Source organism: Lissotriton helveticus, chromosome 10 (assembly GCF_964261635.1).
Source record: "Lissotriton helveticus chromosome 10, aLisHel1.1, whole genome shotgun sequence".
In the NCBI taxonomy this organism is placed as follows: domain Eukaryota; kingdom Metazoa; phylum Chordata; class Amphibia; order Caudata; family Salamandridae; genus Lissotriton; species Lissotriton helveticus.
Window position 1 is genome coordinate 659,819,231 of NC_136071.1, and position 18,863 is coordinate 659,838,093.

Here is an 18,863-nt window from a genome sequence, read left to right on the forward strand (position 1 = left end):
TAAATATTCCCTCAAACGCCCCGCCTTCGGGCTCGACGCCGAGGAAAACAACTACGCCTTCCGGTGCCTCGGCACCGAGCAAACCACGCGTGCCAATTCCACCTCTTCCATCGGCACCGAAGCACAAACATCCTTCGACAACGAAGGATTCTTCAACACCGAAGCCAAAACGCCCTTCGGTAACAAAAGACAAAGTCCCTTCGGCACCCACGCCTAAAGACGCACCGGTACCGAAGCCAAAAATTGTATCGGATCCGAAAGAAGCTCCGGGTCCGAAACCGTCCGGTTCCAAAAATAAAGATGGAAAACCAGAGTCCGACGCCTCGAAGCCAGCGAGACCTGCTTCCACTCCAAGAACTCCAACCTCGCTAACGAAGACTGCAAGGCCTGATTCAGAGTCCACTAAACCCTCAGAGAAGCCTAATAAACCAAAACCACCTTCGGCACCGAAGAATTTGCCACAGGACACTGTAACGCCTCCTAAAGCAAAAGACACCAAAACACCTCTATTGGCACCGAAAAAAACGACGCCAAACTAGGTTGTAGAGGAAGAAGAACTGTTTAGACCAGATCCTAAACAAAAGAGGGTCTATATCAACCCAAAAACTGGACATGTGGAAGCTATTCCTCACAAAAAGAGACCAGCAGAAACACCACTTCTACCTGTGATTCCTACCAAGAAGAAGGATTGTGCAACTTCTCCAATGCGCCCTTCCTCTCCTTCACCTTCTTCCTCTCCTATCCCTCCTTACATTTCACCTACAGTTTGTCCTGTTCAATCTCCTGCATCATCACACCACACTGATGATGAGTATGATCTAGGTGGGGGGGGGGACATACCTGACCCACATGCATACCCTGTAGATGAAGATATCAATCCAGATACATATCCTACAGATGACGATATATAGGAGTTATATATATAACAAAGGAGAGAGTAAGGGAGATTACACAAGCTATGTGTGGTGGGAACTCCTGGTCCCCGGGGTTAATAGTAGCAACAATGGAGGAGTACCCCCTAGGAGGAAAGACAGAAAAGGATTATTTCTGTATCTAGAGCGCGGAGCTCAGGTTAGCACAGTTTGCCCCAACCCTTTACAGGACAATGCATGTCCTTGAAGAAGACCCCTCACTCACCAACCTAGTTGGTGACATGCTTCATCATCGGGGTCCCACCCCATAGGCCGAGTGCCCATAGGGTGTGCTACGACACCTGATTACAGTGGAGCGGGTTTGTTATTCGTTTATATGAGCAAAAAGTTAGTGATACGTGTGTTAAAAAAGGGCCAAATCTACTCACAACAAGACTTTATTCTTGAGTGTTTGGACCCTTATAAAAACAGTGTGGCACCTGTGCCTAACTAGGAAGGCTTCGGTGTCTCAAGAAGTGTATTAGGTTTAAAAATAGCAGTGTGCTATGTGATTTATCAATATTAGGTCTACATGTTTCAACCAATGTTAAAAATTATAGGTTATCGTCAGGACCGTGGTGATTAGATGGGGTGGTCCGCACACGCTAAGGTGCGTCCTGCCCTCGTTCAATTAAAGACCGTAAATAGTGGTCTAGTGTAAAAAAGTGTATTTTCCTGGGTCAGGAGAAAAACCTGTAACAGAAAAAAAAATTGTATAGGGTTGGGATTACATACTGGGGAAGACAAAAGACAAGGGTACACACTTAACAATTATGGTGCTCAGTGGAATCACCCAGGTAAGGTGACAAAGACACACCTTATTGATCAGGTCGTACCCGTGGTCTATCAGCAGTGATAGACTAAAGTGCTCAGACGGTAAACTACCGGAGCGTGGGTGTATGTTGGAAAAATCAGCATCTTGTAGATTAGCTAGATAGCTAGGGTAGTTGGAAGGGAGGGAGTGTGAGGGAGAGTGATCGACATTTGTATTGCGGCGTTCAGCACGTTCAGGCATAACAGAATGTGATCGGCGGCTAAGCAATCGTGCCGCTTTTAAGCGGGTTACACTGTTACTGTTAACCAAAGTACAGATCAAGCGTGGTATTTAACTCAGCTTACACTTGAAGCGGTGATTATCGCTTCATGGGCATCGGAGTGTCCAAGACGGCAAGTTTCCGTCACCTGGAACGTTAAAGATGCGGACAGAGCTACAATTAGTACAACGCCCTTACTCGATGTATCTAGTACAGCACAAAAATGGTGTGCGGCGTGATTCGCCGCTCACAACAGTGGAGGACAGCACTTACTTGCGGCTTCTGCTCGTCTGGAGTTTAAACCTACTTGGTCGTTACTCAGGATGCCCCGTAGAGTGTTCTGTTAGCTCTGCGGCGCCGAGAAGTAAACTTCGCATTACTTCCTGGGTGGGCGGGGCGCTAGTCAGGGCCCTCGGTGGGCCAATCAGAACGGCTCATAGGGGCGGTGTCGGCTACAGATCCAGTGACGCTGCTGCTGACGTGTGGTATTGTGGAACCATAGCAACCGCGCTGGTTTCGACGGCGCTGTGTGATGCAAAGGTTGGGACGAAAGTTACGAACAGAACAGAAGGGAGATTTTGGGACAAGACTAATGTCCGCATTTTAGGTATAAACATAGACAAACTCATGGTCGTCCATATTTCGAGTCGTGATGATCTTGATAGGTAATTAAAGCTGTTTATCTCGTTTGTAATTCAGTAACATCAGAGCGTTAATAGAAAGGGAGTTTTATCCCATGGCAGTGTTCCATGGGATATTATCATTGAGGCCAGTTCTATGGGTGGAAAGTCTGTAGACCCACCTCTGTTCCTTTTCAAAAAGGCGTTGATTCAGGTTGGCTCCTGGTTGGACCTGTTCTATGATGGTCCATTGCAAATCCTCTGAATTATGCCCTGCCCGACAGGTAATGTTCGGTGAGCTTGGTGTTGGCCTTTTTACACCTAATGGTGCTTCTGTGTTCTCCAATGCGGATTTTTATCTTTCTGCTGGTCATACCTACATAGTGTAGGTTACAGGGGCATGTCAATCTGTACACGACGTTCTCGCTGTTACAATTTGTATGTCCTCTGATCGTCCAGGTTTTTGTAGGTTCCAGCTGTAGGGTCTTAGTGTTATACGTGAACGGGCATACACTACAACTGCCACATTTGTAGTGGCCTGTCACTTTAGGTAGCCCCCAAGAGTTGAGGACCGTTTCATTTTGCACCAAATTTTTCTTCAGTCTGTGTGAAAACCTGCGTACGGACAATACCTGCGGGTCCGCAGAAACTGTAGCGAGCTTGATGACTACAAACAACAGGCCCAAGATCTAACTCTCAGATTAAAGACTAGGGGATATCCCGATAAGATTCTACACAAAAGCCAGAAACGCGCTCGGAATCAACATAGAGCTGCTCTTTTGGAGAACCAGCCAAAATCTGTGGAGGAAATCCCCTTAAACTGTGTCACCACGTACAACACCATCTCCAACGAGGTAACCAAAATAATAGGGAAACATTGGAGCATACTTAACACTGGCAACCTGAGATGGGAAAAACCTTTGTTCTCATATAAAAGGGCACGCAGCATAAAAGATGCGGTAGTGAACACCAGACCGAAGGAAAATTTGGTGCAAAATGAAACGGTCATCAACTCTTGGGGGCTACCTAAAGTGACAGGCCACTACAAATGTGGCAGTTGTAGTGTATGCCCGTTCACGTATAACACTAAGACCCTACAGCTGGAACCTACAAAAACCTGGACGATCAGAGGACATACAAATTGTAACAGCGAGAACGTCGTGTACAGATTGACATGCCCCTGTAACCTACACTATGTAGGTATGACCAGCAGAAAGATAAAAATCCGCATTGGAGAACACAGAAGCACCATTAGGTGTAAAAAGGCCAACACCAAGCTCACCGAACATTACCTGTCGGCAGGGCATAATTCAGAGGATTTGCAATGGACCATCATAGAACAGGTCCAACCAGGAGCCAACCTGAATCAACGCCTTTTTGAAAAGGAACAGAGGTGGGTCTACAGACTTTCCACCCATAGAACTGGCCTCAATGATAATATCCCATGGAACACTGCCATGGGATAAAACTCCCTTTCTATTAACACTCTGATGTTACTGAATTACAAACGAGATAAACCGCTTTAATTACCTATCAAGATCATCACGACTCGAAATATGGACGAACATGAGTTTGTCTATGTTTATACCTAAAATGCGGACATTAGTCTTGTCCCAAAATCTCCCTTCTGTTCTGTTCGTAACTTTCGTCCCAACCTTTGCATCACACAGCGCCGTCAAAACCAGCGCGGTTGCTATGGTTCCACAATACCACACGTCAGCTGCAGCGTCACTGGATCTGTAGCCGACACCGCCCCTATGAGCCGTTCTGATTGGCCCACCGAGGGCCCTGACTAGCGCCCCGCCCATCCAGGAAGTAATGCGAAGTTTACTTCTCGGCGCCGCAGAGCTAACAGAACACTCTACGGGGCATCCTGAGTTACGACCAAGTAGGTTTAAACTCCAGACGAGCAGAAGCCGCAAGTAAGTGCTGTCCTCCACTGTTGTGAGCGGCGAATCACGCCGCACACCATTTCTGTGCTGTACTAGATACATCGAGTAAGGGCGTTGAACTAATTGTAGCTCTGTCCGCATCTTTAACGTTCCAGGTGACGGAAACTTGCCGTCTTGGACACTCCGATGCCCATGAAGCGATAATCACCGCTTCAAGTGTAAGCTGAGTCAAATACCACGCTCGACCTGTACTTTGGTTAACAGTAACAGTGTAACCCGCTTAAAAGCGGCACGATTGCTTAGCCGCCGATCACATTCTGTTATGCCTGAACATGCTGAACGCCGCAATACAAATGTCGATCACTCTCCCTCACACTCCCTCCCTCCCACTACCCTAGCTATCTAGCTAATCTACAAGATGCTGATTTTTCCAACATACAACCCACGCTTCGGTAGTTTACCGTCTGAGCACTTTAGTCTATCACTGCTGATAGACCACGGGTACGACCTGATCAATAAGGTGTGTCTTTGTCACCTCACCTGGGTGATTCCACTGAGCACCATAATTGTTAAGTGTGTACCCTTGTCTTTTGTCTTCCCCAGTATGTAATCCCAACCCTATACAAAAAAAAATTCTCTTACAGGTTTTTCTCCTGACCCAGGAAAATACACTTTTTTACACTAGACCACTATTTACGGTCTTTAATTGAACGAGGGCAGGACGCACCTTAGCGTGTGCGGACCACCCCGTCCAATCACCACGGTCCTGACGAAAACCTATAATTTTTAAAATGGTTGAAACATGTAGACCTAATATTGATAAATCACATAGCACACTTTGCTATTTTTAAACCTAATGTTCGAGGCATGTGGGCTGCTAAATTCATATCTTAGCATTAGATCGCCGCCTAGTGTTGGGCTCGGATGATTGCACATTGTTGTCCTGGAAGAGTCTTCGAAGTATCCTGAGATAGGTGGCTCCTCCCCTGGACTACAGTGCGCATGGGCATCGGCTCCATCCCCAGATTGTTTTTTTCCGCCATTGGGTTCGGATGTGGTCTCGACGTCTTACTGTCGGAACCAAGTAAAACTAACTTTTAGCGGCCAAAAGGCCTCGATTTTCTTGCGTCGGTATTGTCTGCGCACGGTCTCGAGTCTTCCGTCTCTTGGAGCCGGAATAAGCGGAGTTTTCTTCGCTCTCGGAACTTTGAGGCCTTCTCATCGCGACACGACTGCAAGCCTTTTCGGACATGGAGCGGAGCCCGTTTAAGTACTGCCCGCTCTGTGGGTCCAAGTACCCACACATCGATCTACACCCCGTGTGTAACAAATGCCTTTCGCCTGACCACGACGACGGAAAGTGCAAGGCCTGTGCACAGTTCCGATCGAAGAAGACTCTCAAGCTTCGGCGCGCGGTGCGCATGGAAGCTAAACAAGCGGCCCCGGATCCGGAGAACATCTTCGGCGACCAAGACGAAGAGGACCAGGGTCATCATCTCCAAATCTCCCCACCCGGGACGGAGGTCGAGGCGGATCCGGGAGACGACGACGGAGTCGCGGGTCCAGGCCTTGAATACGTCGACGAGGTAGGAGACGACGATGAGATTTATGGGGCCGCGGCGGATAGCTCAGCGGACGAGCTCTGCCCCGAAGGTTACGAGGATACCGACCGGGACACGGGATCGCCTGTCGGCCTTACCCAAGACCCGTTGCCGCAAGCCACAGCCCCGCCTTCGGGCCCGGCCACGGACTTACTTGCTGGGCAGACTGTTTCGAAACCGAAACCGAAACCATCGGGATCGACAACACCTAAAATGGCCGACCCGAAATCGAAACCGAAAGTCAAGGACTCGAGTGTCCCTAAGATGGCTGCCGTGCCGGTGAAACCGACGGCGCCTGCTACCCCATCGACTCCGTCGACCTCCGGTCCGCAGAAGTCGAAGAAGTCCGTCGATTCCGATGCTGCGAAATCGAAACCGACGCCAGAGGAGGGGTCCTCCAAGAAAGATGGTCGGCACGGGACAGCGGCTCCGACGCCGTCAAAACCCGCCAAAGTCGGCTCCAAGGAGGCTACGCAGGCACACGGAAAGAAGTCTGTGCCCCGAACGCAGGAATCGGAGGCGGTAAAGACAGGATCCGCGCCCAAGACGCACAAGGCCCACAAGGACGTCGGATCCGAGGGGAAAATCAGACCATCCTCGTCGGCGCCGACACAAACTGTGAGTGTGCCGTCCCCCATAGCCGACTCACTGAAAAGGATCAGGGAAAAGGCCTTTGCCCCGTCGGCTCCGATACCATCAACGCAGCCGCGAAAAGACACTCCAGAGAAGCCGTCTGGGAAACTTCTCTTTATTTTGCCGCCGAAGGAGGCGCCCAAGGCATTTTCAACCAAATCGGCACAGAAACAGGTGGTTTCTTCACCGACTGGCCCACTTCCACGTCAGGTGCTCGAATCCGAGGACGATTCGGTGCATTTCATCGACGCTGACACAGGCAAACTGACCCTCTATAAGAGGAAAATAACTTCGGAGCCAGTGGACCCCTATGTCATTCCACTAAAGAAGAAGAGGGTGCCCCTTGACGCCTCAGGCCTCACGGAACCAATCCAGCCTCCTCCGAGACGGAGCCCTACTCCCTCCCCAGACCACTCTGAGGGTGAGGGGTATGATGAGGACGACCAGTACAATTTCCCAATCAATGAACCTGATGTGCAACCGGATTCATATGATGACACTGGTGACCAGAACACCCAAGGTGCGGGGCAGGACCCGCAGCCTTTTAATGCACGGGCATCCCCGACTGAGGATTCAGCAGGTTTTCATGCCCTACTCGAAAGGGCGGCAGCCAATCACGATGTGGACATGCATGCCGACCCTGTTGAGGAAGACTTCCTTTTCGACACTTTTTCGGTCTCTGAAAGGACAGTAAAGACACTGCCTATGCTTAAAGGAGTCCTCAAGCATGCTGGGGACATATTTAAGGAGCCTACGAGAGCGAGAGTGGTCAACCCTCGCATTGAAAAAAAGTACAGACCTGCACCTGCGGACCCCGCATACATTCGGGGACAATTGCCATTGGACTCTCTTGTGGTCGCCAATGCCAGGAAACGTGCCAACTCCCAGACTACGGGTGAAGCTCCTCCCCCGGATAAGGAATCCAAAGTGCTAGAGGCAGGGGGCAAAAGAGTAGCTGCGCAGGCATCAAACTTTTGGCGCATTGCCAATACACAGGCGCTCTTGGCGCGTTATGATAGGGCGCACTATGACACCCTAGAACAGATCGTACAACACCTGCCTCCACAGTTCCAAGAGGGCACCAAACTGCTTATCGAGGAAGGGAAGCTAATCTCAAACGCAGCCATCAAGTGTGCACTTGACGCTGCGGACACAGCTGCTAGGGCTATCAACACTAGCGTTATGCTGAGACGACAAGCGTGGCTCCGCATCTCAGGGTTTAAACCGGATATTCAGACGACAATTCTTAATCAGCCAGTCAATCCTGATAGTCTGTTTGGTCCGGATGTTGACACCACCCTAGAGAAAATAAAGAAAGACACAGACACTGCTAAGTCTATGGGGGCCCTACAGTCACAGCAGTTTCGTGGCAGCAATTTTCGTCGCTCAGGTGCACGTGGAGTCACCAGAGGACAAATGGGTCAACAATCCCAGTTCACAAAAGGTGGGGCACAATCCTCGTTCACTAAACAGAACAAGGGAGGTTACAGGAATAACAGCAACAGAGGTCGCGGCAGAGGAAACAGCTCCCGCACCTCTACTCCCAACAAACAGTGACTCTCTGTCACTGCCCCCCGACCACCTAACACCTGTCGGGGGGAGACTGCAGCGGTTCCTGCCCGTCTGGAGAAACATCACCACAGACAGGTGGGTGCGACAACTAATCCAGTATGGTTATTGCCTAGAGTTAAAGTCCACTCCACCCAACATCCCGCCAAGGCAACGGCCTATGTCCGCAGAGCACTTGCTCTTATTGCAGCAGGAGGTAGTGGTGATGCTGCAACAGGAAGCAATCGAGCTCGTGCCGGTGGGGGAGGAAGGCACAGGGGTGTATTCCCTGTACTTCCTTATTCCAAAGAAGGACGGTTCTCTCAGGCCCATTCTCGATCTACGTCCCCTCAACCTGTACATACTATCGGAACATTTCCACATGCTTACACTGCAACAGATTCTTCCCTTGCTAAACCAAGGAGACTTCTTAGCAACCTTAGACCTCAAGGATGCTTATTTCCACATTCCACTACACCCGTCACACAGGAAATACCTCAGGTTCACTATTCAAGGCAGGCACTACCAGTTCAAAGTCCTACCCTTCGGAGTCACAACAGCCCCGAGGGTGTTCACAAAGTGTCTGGCGACAGTAGCGGCGCACCTCAGGAGGCAGAACATCCATGTCTACCCCTACCTAGACGACTGGCTCGTGCAAGCCAAGTCAGAGCAACAGTGCGCCGCAGACATGTCGACTACAATTCACCTTCTTCACGATCTGGGTTTCTCCCTGAACTACCCAAAATCGCATCTTCAGCCGGCACATGTCCGGCAGTTTCTAGGCGCGACGATCAATACCCTGACGGCCATGGCTCAGCCAAACCAAGTCAGGATAGACAGCATGCAGTCTCTGATCCAAAGGTTCAGGCCACAACACTCGCTTCCAGCGAGAGTGTTCATGCAGTTGATAGGCATGATGGCCTCCTGCATCTTCATAGTCCCTCACGCACGGCTACATATGCGCCCGCTCCAGGAGTGCTTAGCGAATCAGTGGACACAGGCTCGTGGGCAATTGACAGACCTAGTGTTGGTTACCAGTCGGGCATACGACTCTCTGCATTGGTGGACTCCACGCAACCTTTGCAAGGGCCGACTGTTCCAAGAGCCTGTGCCGCAGATTATCCTGACAACGGACGCGTCTCTCCAGGGATGGGGAGCTCATGTGCTCACTTACACAGTGCAGGGACTATGGACGACGCAGCAACAGAAGATGCACATCAACTATCTGGAACTGATGGCAATCTTCATGGCGCTCAAGTCCTTCATTGTACATCTGTGCAACAAAGTCGTGCTAGTCCGGACGGACAACATGACCGCGATGTACTACATTCAAAAGCAGGGAGGCACCCACTCGCCACAGCTGTCTCATCTGGCTCAGAGCATGTGGAAGTGGGCCATTCAGAGGAACATTTTCCTCATGGCAGAACACCTCCCAGGAAAGGACAATCAGATGGCGGATCTGCTCAGCAGATACAGCCATCAAATGCACGAGTGGGAGATACACCCGTCTGTGCTCCACCCGTACTTCCAGCAGTGGGGTCATCCGGAGATAGACCTGTTTGCCACAGCAGAGAACGCAAAATGCCAACTCTTTGCCGCCAGGTTTCCTCACCCACTGTCGCAGGGGAATGCGATATGGATGAACTGGTCAGGCAAATTTGCGTACGCTTTTCCGCCAGCCCCTCTAATACCGCTGGTCGCAAGAAAGCTAAGGCAGCACGAGATGACTCTCATCCTGGTTGCTCCAACGTGGGCGCGCCAAGCTTGGTACACCACGTTCCTCGAACTCTCAGTGGTGCCGCATCAAAGACTGCGCCTCACGCCCAGTCTTTTGACGCAGAACCATGGAGACATTCAGCATCCAGATCCACAACAGCTCAACCTGGCGATCTGGCTCCTGAAGTCCTAGAGTTTGGATACCTTAACCTACCTCCGGAGTGCATGCACATCATCAAGGAGGCGAGGAAACCAACTACTAGAGCATGCTATGCTGCAAAGTGGAAGCGTTTTGTCATTTACTGTACGACCAATGACATCGACCCGCTAGATGCATCTATCCCCAACATCATCTGCTATCTGTTGCATCTTTACAAGTGCAATCTAGCGTACACTTCCATTCGGATACATCTATCCGCCATAGCGGCTTATCTCCAGAACAGGCAGCACCTCTCTGTCTTCAGGGTGCCTGCCATTAAAGCCTTCCTTGAAGGTCTGAAACGAGTCATTCCCCCAAGAACACCGCCAGCTCCGGTGTGGAACCTCAATGTCGTTCTCACCAGACTGATGGGACCGCCATTTGAGCCCCTGCACTCGTGTGAACTCCAGTTCCTTACGTGGAAAGTAGCTTTCCTTGTGGCTATTACGTCTCTGAGGCGTGTCAGTGAGCTGCAGGCGCTCACAATCCAAGAGCCATTCATTCAAATCCATCCAAATAGGGTAGTGCTACGCACTAACCCCAAATTCCTTCCGAAGGTGGTGTCACAGTTTCATCTAAACCAAACTATTGACTTACCAGCATTCTTTCAAAACCCGCAAACGGTGGCGGAAAGAATGCTCCATACCTTAGATGTACGGAGGGCGTTGATGTACTACATAGACAGAACACAACCCTTTAGAAAGACAAAACAACTCTTTGTTGCCTTCGCACCACAACACAAAGGCAACCCAATTTCCAAAGCAGGGATAGCCAGGTGGATTGTTAAGTGCATACAGATATGTTATCAAAAAGCCAAGCGCACTTTAACAATACCCCCCAGAGCGCACTCCACACGCAAACTGGGGGCATCCATGGCTTTCCTAGGGAACATTCCTTTAGAGGATATTTGCAGAGCAGCCACGTGGGTCACACCACATACCTTCACAAAACACTACTGTGTTGATGTGCATTCCAAGCAGCAAGCAGCTGTAGGACAGGCTGTTCTCAAGACACTTTTTCAGGTTTCTGCAGCTGGCACGGGCAACCGCCGCTGATGGAGGGACTGCTATGTATTCTATGCTAAGATATGAATTTAGCAGCCCACATGCCTCGAACTGAATATGCTACTTACCAGTATGCATCTGTTCTTGGCATGTAGGGCTGCTAACATTCATATCGCCCGCCCTCCTCCCCGGTGCCTGTCGCAGCTGCAGATATACTATTGTATTTATTCATTAGCATGGACATCCTTTACACTTTTCACTCCATCTTCTGCCACAATGGCGAAAAACAATCTGGGGATGGAGCCGATGCCCATGCGCACTGTAGTCCAGGGGAGGAGCCACCTATCTCAGGATACTTCGAAGACTCTTCCAGGACAACAATGTGCAATCATCCGAGCCCAACACTAGGCGGCGATCTAATGCTAAGATATGAATGTTAGCAGCCCTACATGCCAAGAACAGATGCATACTGGTAAGTAGCATATTCAACACTTCTTGAGACACCGAAGCCTTCCTAGTTAGGCACAGGTGCCACACGGTTTTTATAAGGGTCCAAACACTCAAGAATGAAGTCTTGTTGTGAGTAGATTTGGCCCTTTTTTAACACACGTATCACTGTAACTTTTTGCACATATAAACGAATAACAAACCCGCTCCACTGTAATCAGGTGTCGTAGCACACCCTATTGGCACTCGGCCTATGGGGTGGGACCCCGATGATGAAGCATGTCACCAACTAGGTTGGTGAGTGAGGGGTCTTCTTCAAGGACATGCATTGTCCTGTAAAGTGTTGGGGCAAACTGTGCTAACCTGAGCTCCGCGCTCTAGATACAGAAATAATCCTTTTCTGTCTTTCCTCCTAGGGGGTACTCCTCCATTGTTGCTGATATATAGGAGTTCCCACCACATAATGTGCCTGACATTCCCGATCCTCAGTCCTACCCAACAAAACCTTCCCCTCCGGAGGATAGTATAGGGTTTAACCACCTCTTAAATAGAGCTGCCCTTTACCACGGGGTTTCAATGCACTCTGATGCCATTGAGGAGGATTTTTTACTAGATACATTTGAGCAGTTACAAAGGTCTACGCAAATACTACCCATGATCAAAGGAGTCATTAAATATGCTCCTGAAATATTTAAAGACCCTGTACGCTGTAGAGTGTTAAATCCAAGAATAGAAAAGAAATATAGACCAGCACCATCTGATCCAGTCTATATTAAGGGACATCTGCCACTAGACTCTTAAGTAGTGTCCAATGCACGGAAAAGAGCTAATTCCCAGACTTCTAGTGACACGCCCCCACCTGACAAGGAATCCAAGGTTATTGATGCGTCAGGTAAACGTATTGCTGCGCAAGCTACACATATATGGCACATAGCAAATACACAAGCCCTTCTCTCACGCTATGACAGGGCTCACTACGATCAATTGGAAAAACTATTAGAGCACCTCCCAGATCAATTCAAAGATCAGGCTACAGAACTCGTACAAGAAGGCAAATTAATATCCAATGCCTCAATAAAATGTGCACTAGATGTAGCTGACACCGCATCCAGAGCAGTCAATACTAGTGTCATACTCAGACGACATGCGTGGTTACGCATTTCCGGGTTTAAGACGGAGGTGAAAACTACCATCTTAAACCAGCCTTTCAATCAGAACCAATTGTTTGGGCCGGAAGTAGACACTACACTAGAAAAAATTAAAAAGGACGCAGACACAGCTAAGTCTATGGGAGCGTTACAATCAACACAGACTAGAAGTTCTTTTCGCCGCTCCTTTTATAGGGGAGGCTCCAAGCAAACAGGAACAGATACAACATCATCTTTCAAGACGTATACACAAACCTCCTCTAACAAAGGCTACTTTAGAGGAGGATACAGAGGCAATAATAATAAGGGAAGAGGTAGAGGTAACAACAACAGCCGCTCCTCTTCCACTCCAAAACAGTGACTACCCTCTGCTCCCCCAACAGCATTCCACTCCTGTAGGGGGCAGATTATCACAGTTCCTACCTGTCTGGAACTCCATCACAACAGACAGCTGGGTGAGATAGATTATCCAACATGGCTACTGCCTAGAACTCACAGCAACCCCCCCAAACATGCCACCCAGGCAGCGTCCAATGTCTACAGACCATCTGACTCTGCTTCAACAGGAAGTCCTAGCACTTCTACAGAAGGATGCTATTCAATTGGTTCCTTTAGAAGAACAAGGAACAGGAGTTTACTCCCTGTACTTTCTAATACCCAAGAAGGACGAGACACTAAGACCAATTCTCGACCTCATGCCCCTCAACCATTACATACAATCAGATCATTTTCACATGATCACTCTGCAACAAGTACTCCCACTGCTGCAACAAGGCGATTTTCTTTCAACACTAGACCTAAAGGACGCCTATTTTCACATTCCTATACATCCTGTTCACAGGAAGTATTTAAGGTGTGTAATACAAGGACAGCACTATCAGTTCAAAGTCCTTCCATTTGGGGTCACAACAGCACCACGAGTGTTCACAAAGTGCTTAGCAGTAATAGCGGCACATCTCAGAAGACAACAGATACATGTCTTCCCTTACCTCGACGATTGGCTCATAAAAGCCAAATCATTCAGTCAATGTGTCCAACACACAAATCAGACAATTCAAACGTTGCACAACTTGGGGTTCACAATAAACTACACCAAGTCGCACCTGCAGCCTTCGCATGTTCATCAGTATCTAGGAGCTACCATAAACACATCTACAGCTGTAGCGTATCCCAGTCCAGCCAGGATACACAGCATTCAGGCCTTAGTCTCCATTTTTCAACACCAGCAGTCTCTCCAAGCCAGAGTGTTCATGAGACTAATAGGCATGATGGCATCTTGCATCTTCATAGTTCCACATGCAAGACTGCAAATGCGCCCATTACAAGAATGTCTAGCACAACAGTGGAATCCGGCTCAAGGTCAGCTCACAGACCTGGTGTTGGTAGATAGCCGTACGTATCGCTCCAGTTCCACAAATAGTGCTCACGACAGACGCATCCCTCACAGGATGGGGAGCCCATCTCTTACATTATACCACACAAGGCCAATGGAATAACCAACAAAAACTGTTCCATATCAACAGGCTAGAGCTGCTAGCAATATTCTTAGCACTCAAAACGTTTCAATTAAAAGTACAAAACAAAGCTGTCTTAATCCGGATGGACAATATGACAGCCATGTACTATATACAAAAACAGGGGGGGGGGGGGGGGGGACACTCTCTGCAACTGTCCCAGCTCGCACAGAACATTTGGAGATGGCCATTCCTCAAAACATACATCTGGCAGCAGAACACCTTCCGGGAGTTCACAATCAGATAGCAGAACTGTTGAGTCGGCAGTCACAACAGATTCACAAATGGGAAATACAGCCACAAGTTCCTCAGCCATTCTTCCAAAGATGGGGGCATCCACAAATAGATCTGTTTGCCACCCACGAAAATGCAAAATGCCCAACCTTCGCCGCCAGGTTTCCACACCCACCGTCCGAAGGCAATGCGATATGGATGAATTAGTCAGGCAGATTTGCGTACTCTTTTCCGCCTCTCCCACTCATTCCACTAGTAGTGCGTAAGTTCAGACAACAGTCTCTCAAACTTATTCTAGTAGCTCCCACATGGGCACTCCAGCCGTGGTTTACCACACTACTAGATCTCTCGCTGGTTCCACGTCAAAGGTTACAGCTCACACTTTCCCTGTTAACACAGAACCATGGAGAAATAAGACACCCAGAACCAAACCAACTGAATTTGGCGATCTGGCTCCTGAAGTCTTAGAGTTTGGCTACTTAAACTTACCACCAGACTGTATGAACATTATTAAGGAAGCTAGAAAACCCACTACCAGAGCGTGTTATGCCGGTAAGTGGAAAAGATTTGCAATTTATTGCAAAAATAATCACATTGATCCACTGGATGCTTCCATCCGAAATATCATCTGTTACCTTTTACATCTACAAAGGACCAATTTGGCTTATTCTTCCATACGCCTGCATCTTGCAGCAATTGCAGCCTATCTACAGAATAGGCAACATCTATCTCTCTTCAGAATACCTGCAATAAAAGCATTCAAGGAAGGATTAAAACGAATAATCCCACCTAGTTGACCACCTGCTCCTGTATGGAACCTAAACATTGTCCTTACAAGACTCATGGGAGCCCCTTTCGAGCCTTTACACAAATGTGAATTGCAATTTCTAACATGGAAAACTGCTTTCCTTGTTGCCATCACCTCTCTCAGAAGAGTTAGTGAAATACAAGCATTCACAATACAAGAACCATTTTTTTAAATACATCCTAATAAAGTTGTTCTTAGGTCTAATCCTAAATTTCTACCAAAGGTTATCACTCCTTTTCATTTAAACCAATCTGTAGAGCTACCTGTGTTTTTCCAAAACCCAGACTCTATTGCAGAAAAGGCCTTACACACCTTAGATGTTAAAAGAGCTCTGTTATACTATACAGATAGGACTACATCGTTTAGAAAGACAAAACAATTATTTATATCTTTCTCTCCTCCACACAAAGGCAACCCCATCTCTAAGGGGGGGGGATTGCCAGGTGGATTGCAAAGTGCATACAAATATGCTATCAAAAAGCTAAACGTACACTAACATTTCCTCCTAGAGCGCACTCCACTCGCAAACTAGGAGCCTCTATGGCTTTCTTAGGAAATCTATCTCTAGAGGACATATGCAAGGCAGCAACATGGTCTACACTACACACCTTCACTAAACACTACTGTGTTGATGTGCAGGCCAAGCAGCAAGCTGCAGTGGGCCAAGCTGTCCTTAGAACACTGTTTCAAACTACTGCAACGGATACAAGCGACCACCGCTCGGGGAGACACTGCTGCACAATCGATGCTAAGTGTACACTCTGCAGCTCATATGCCTCAAACGGAAAATGCTACTTACCAGTATGCATCTGTTCTTGGCATGTAGAGCTGCAGAGTCGTACACGCCCTCCCGACTCCCCGGGACTTGTATCCGTTCCAGTTCTCATCTTACTTAGATGCACACGCATAGCCATCCTTTCTCTTTACTTCTACTAACTCCATCATTTCCCATCATGGCGAAAAACAATCTGAGGATGGAGTCGATGACCATGCGCAGTATTGTCCAAGGGAGGAGTCACCTATCTCGTGACTACAAAGACTTCTTCCAAGAAGACCACAACCTGCAATCATCCGAGCCCAACACCAGGTGGCAATCTAATGCTAAGTGTACGACTCTGCAGCTCTACATGCCAAGAACAGATGCATACTGGTAAGTAGCATTTTCCTTTCATTACTTAACTACTAGGGATGCAAGACTAGTTTTAAAAACTGTTAAAATTATAAAAAAATAATGGTTCACAAGCCATGTGTGTGGAAAATGAGGCAGAGGTTTCACTCCTACCTACTGGTAGGTTTATTTTCTTGAATCTGAAAAATGTACTATTGCTTTGTGTTGGTGTTTAGACTGCTTGCTTTGAGAATTAAACGGTGAAGCTCCTCACTGGAAATAGTGCAGTGAATCACATCTATTCATACAAGATACCCAAACACCAATTCCTGTTACTTTGTTAGCCATTGCCATTTTATTCAGTGAGATGTTGCCTTTTTTACTCTTTACAGAATCAAATGAGTTTGAGAAGGAGCTTATGTGCCTCACCAACACTTCTCCTGTGGATCTCTTGTGTGGACCTGTACCTTCCTGCCTCCCTTCTCCACAGCTGAGACCTGATCCAGTTCTTGTCCAGCTTGCTGATCTCATACAGTTTGAGGAGCATCTTCCAAAACACAAAGGTATGTTGTATATTCTGTATCTAAATAAATCTGCATGACTTATTTTGTACAAGTTAATATTTTACAAATCAGAAACTGTGTTAAAGTTGCTCATTTTAACATTTCTAGTTACTGGGTTCCTGTGATGCATATTCCATTGATCCATGTGTTTGAATGTACTTGCCAACAGTGTCAAGAACTCAGAACATGTAAAAATGTATTAGTTAGCCTGGGTATTCCCTTGGGGCTCTTGATTCTCTGGTTGGTAGTGAAGTTGAGTAGCCCGTACTTATAACTAAGAGGTGATTGGGGGTTATAAACTCAGATCCAGCATAATACTGTCAACAGCACCCAATACATTCAAAGTCCAGGTAGTGATGCAACTTCAGAAATGAATAAGACTTGAATCTAGCAAGTAGAAAGGGCAGTAAGCATTATTAAAACAGTTTCCTTGCTGAAGCTGCCTTGAAGTTAGTAAGGGGAACGACCATTTGTTGCTGAATTTCTTACTGAGGGGTGCAGAGCGGAAGTGAAACAGAAGTGCATTCCAAGAGCTTGATAGCAGTCACAAAAGGTGCTCTATCTACAGTTTTTTCCTTGGTTTGTAATTGGTTGTATCGGGGCCTTCCAGGGTCAAAATACGACCTCCCAAATATTGTTTATAAGGTTTGCACTCTGTTTTTACATTGACCCTACCATTTTTTAGTAGTAACAATAACAAACAAGAACTATCCAATGCACCTTACAGGTACCTGTGTCAATTTGATATGTAAAGTACTATGGTTTCATTAGCACGCATTCTGATACCACAGTTGAAATCTTTCATATTAATACCATTATTACACTCACTAATATTAATTCATAATGAACTAAGTCAGGTAGGTCATGAACAAACACTGTCCAGGGTGGGATTGAGTTCCCTTGCGTAAATGTTTTTAACTTTTCAGCTATTTTTCCGTAGTAGTTGCAGCCTGTTAAGGCATAGATTTGTTTGGTTCAATTTCCTCACTGAAGAGTGATGGGTGACACTCCTGGATACTGATAACAGAAGCTAATAGTAGCCCTTCTGACGTGTTTTTTTGTGTTTCCTGTTAGTTTTGAGGCAGTTAACAGCTTTTTCATACACTGGGATTTATGATTCAATCCTCCTGCAGAGGCTCTTATTCCTGACTTTCCCACAAACTGTGTTTGTTTGACGACAACCTGTTAACATATAATGTTCAAATGTAGTCTACATCAGAACAGACGTATGAAGCTGACTCTTTATGCGATATACCATTAATTGGTTATATTGTGTAAAGTGTCCAGAGATTTCCCCCAGAGGTGTACAAGGATCAATGTAATAAATGAGGCACGACTCAAAAAGGAGTACTACACCAATTTTAGAAAAATAAGCTTCCTTCTAAATGAATTTTAAGACAAAAATATACGTTAAAAGGTGAGTACGTTTTAAATGAAAAATACTTCTCACTTTAAAAAGTGCTTTTTTCAGTTCGCAATGTTTACCTGTGGGAGGAAAACTAGAATGCAGTTTTGCAGGTAATTTCAGTTCAACAATGTTAACCTAGTCTTTGGGGTTTCAGGTCAACATCAAGCTGGGTTAAAGTTAGTACCAAGAATGCACAACCAGCGGCACAGGTGCGGCCGGGTGTAGAGGCCATTGCACAAGTGCCACCATTGCCTACGTAACGTTTGTTCTTGCGGCTGAGTGTTTAGCATATATTGCAGTATTATATCTCTAATTGTACTTTGTTTTCTCTTGTAACCTGCACACTTGTCACTTTTACCTCCTGTAATGCACTGTTTGCTACCTCATGTATTTTGTTTACTTACAATTGTCACTTTTACCTCATGTAACGTAACGTCTGCTTTCGTAATTTGTTCACTTGTAATTTTCTCCTCGT

The 18,863-nt window shown here is 47.2% G+C and overlaps 1 protein-coding gene across 3 annotated transcripts in view; it reads left to right on the forward strand.

Annotated features, from left to right (window-relative positions):
* Positions 1-18,863, forward strand: part of MARF1 (meiosis regulator and mRNA stability factor 1) — a 745,071-nt gene that overhangs the window by 645,354 nt on the left and 80,854 nt on the right. For all 3 annotated transcript variants that reach the window (XM_078663193.1, XM_078663194.1, XM_078663192.1), the window contains one exon: positions 16,810-16,980. In XM_078663193.1, coding sequence (XP_078519319.1) covers positions 16,810-16,980 — 171 coding nt within the window. The remainder of the gene's footprint in view (positions 1-16,809; positions 16,981-18,863) is intronic.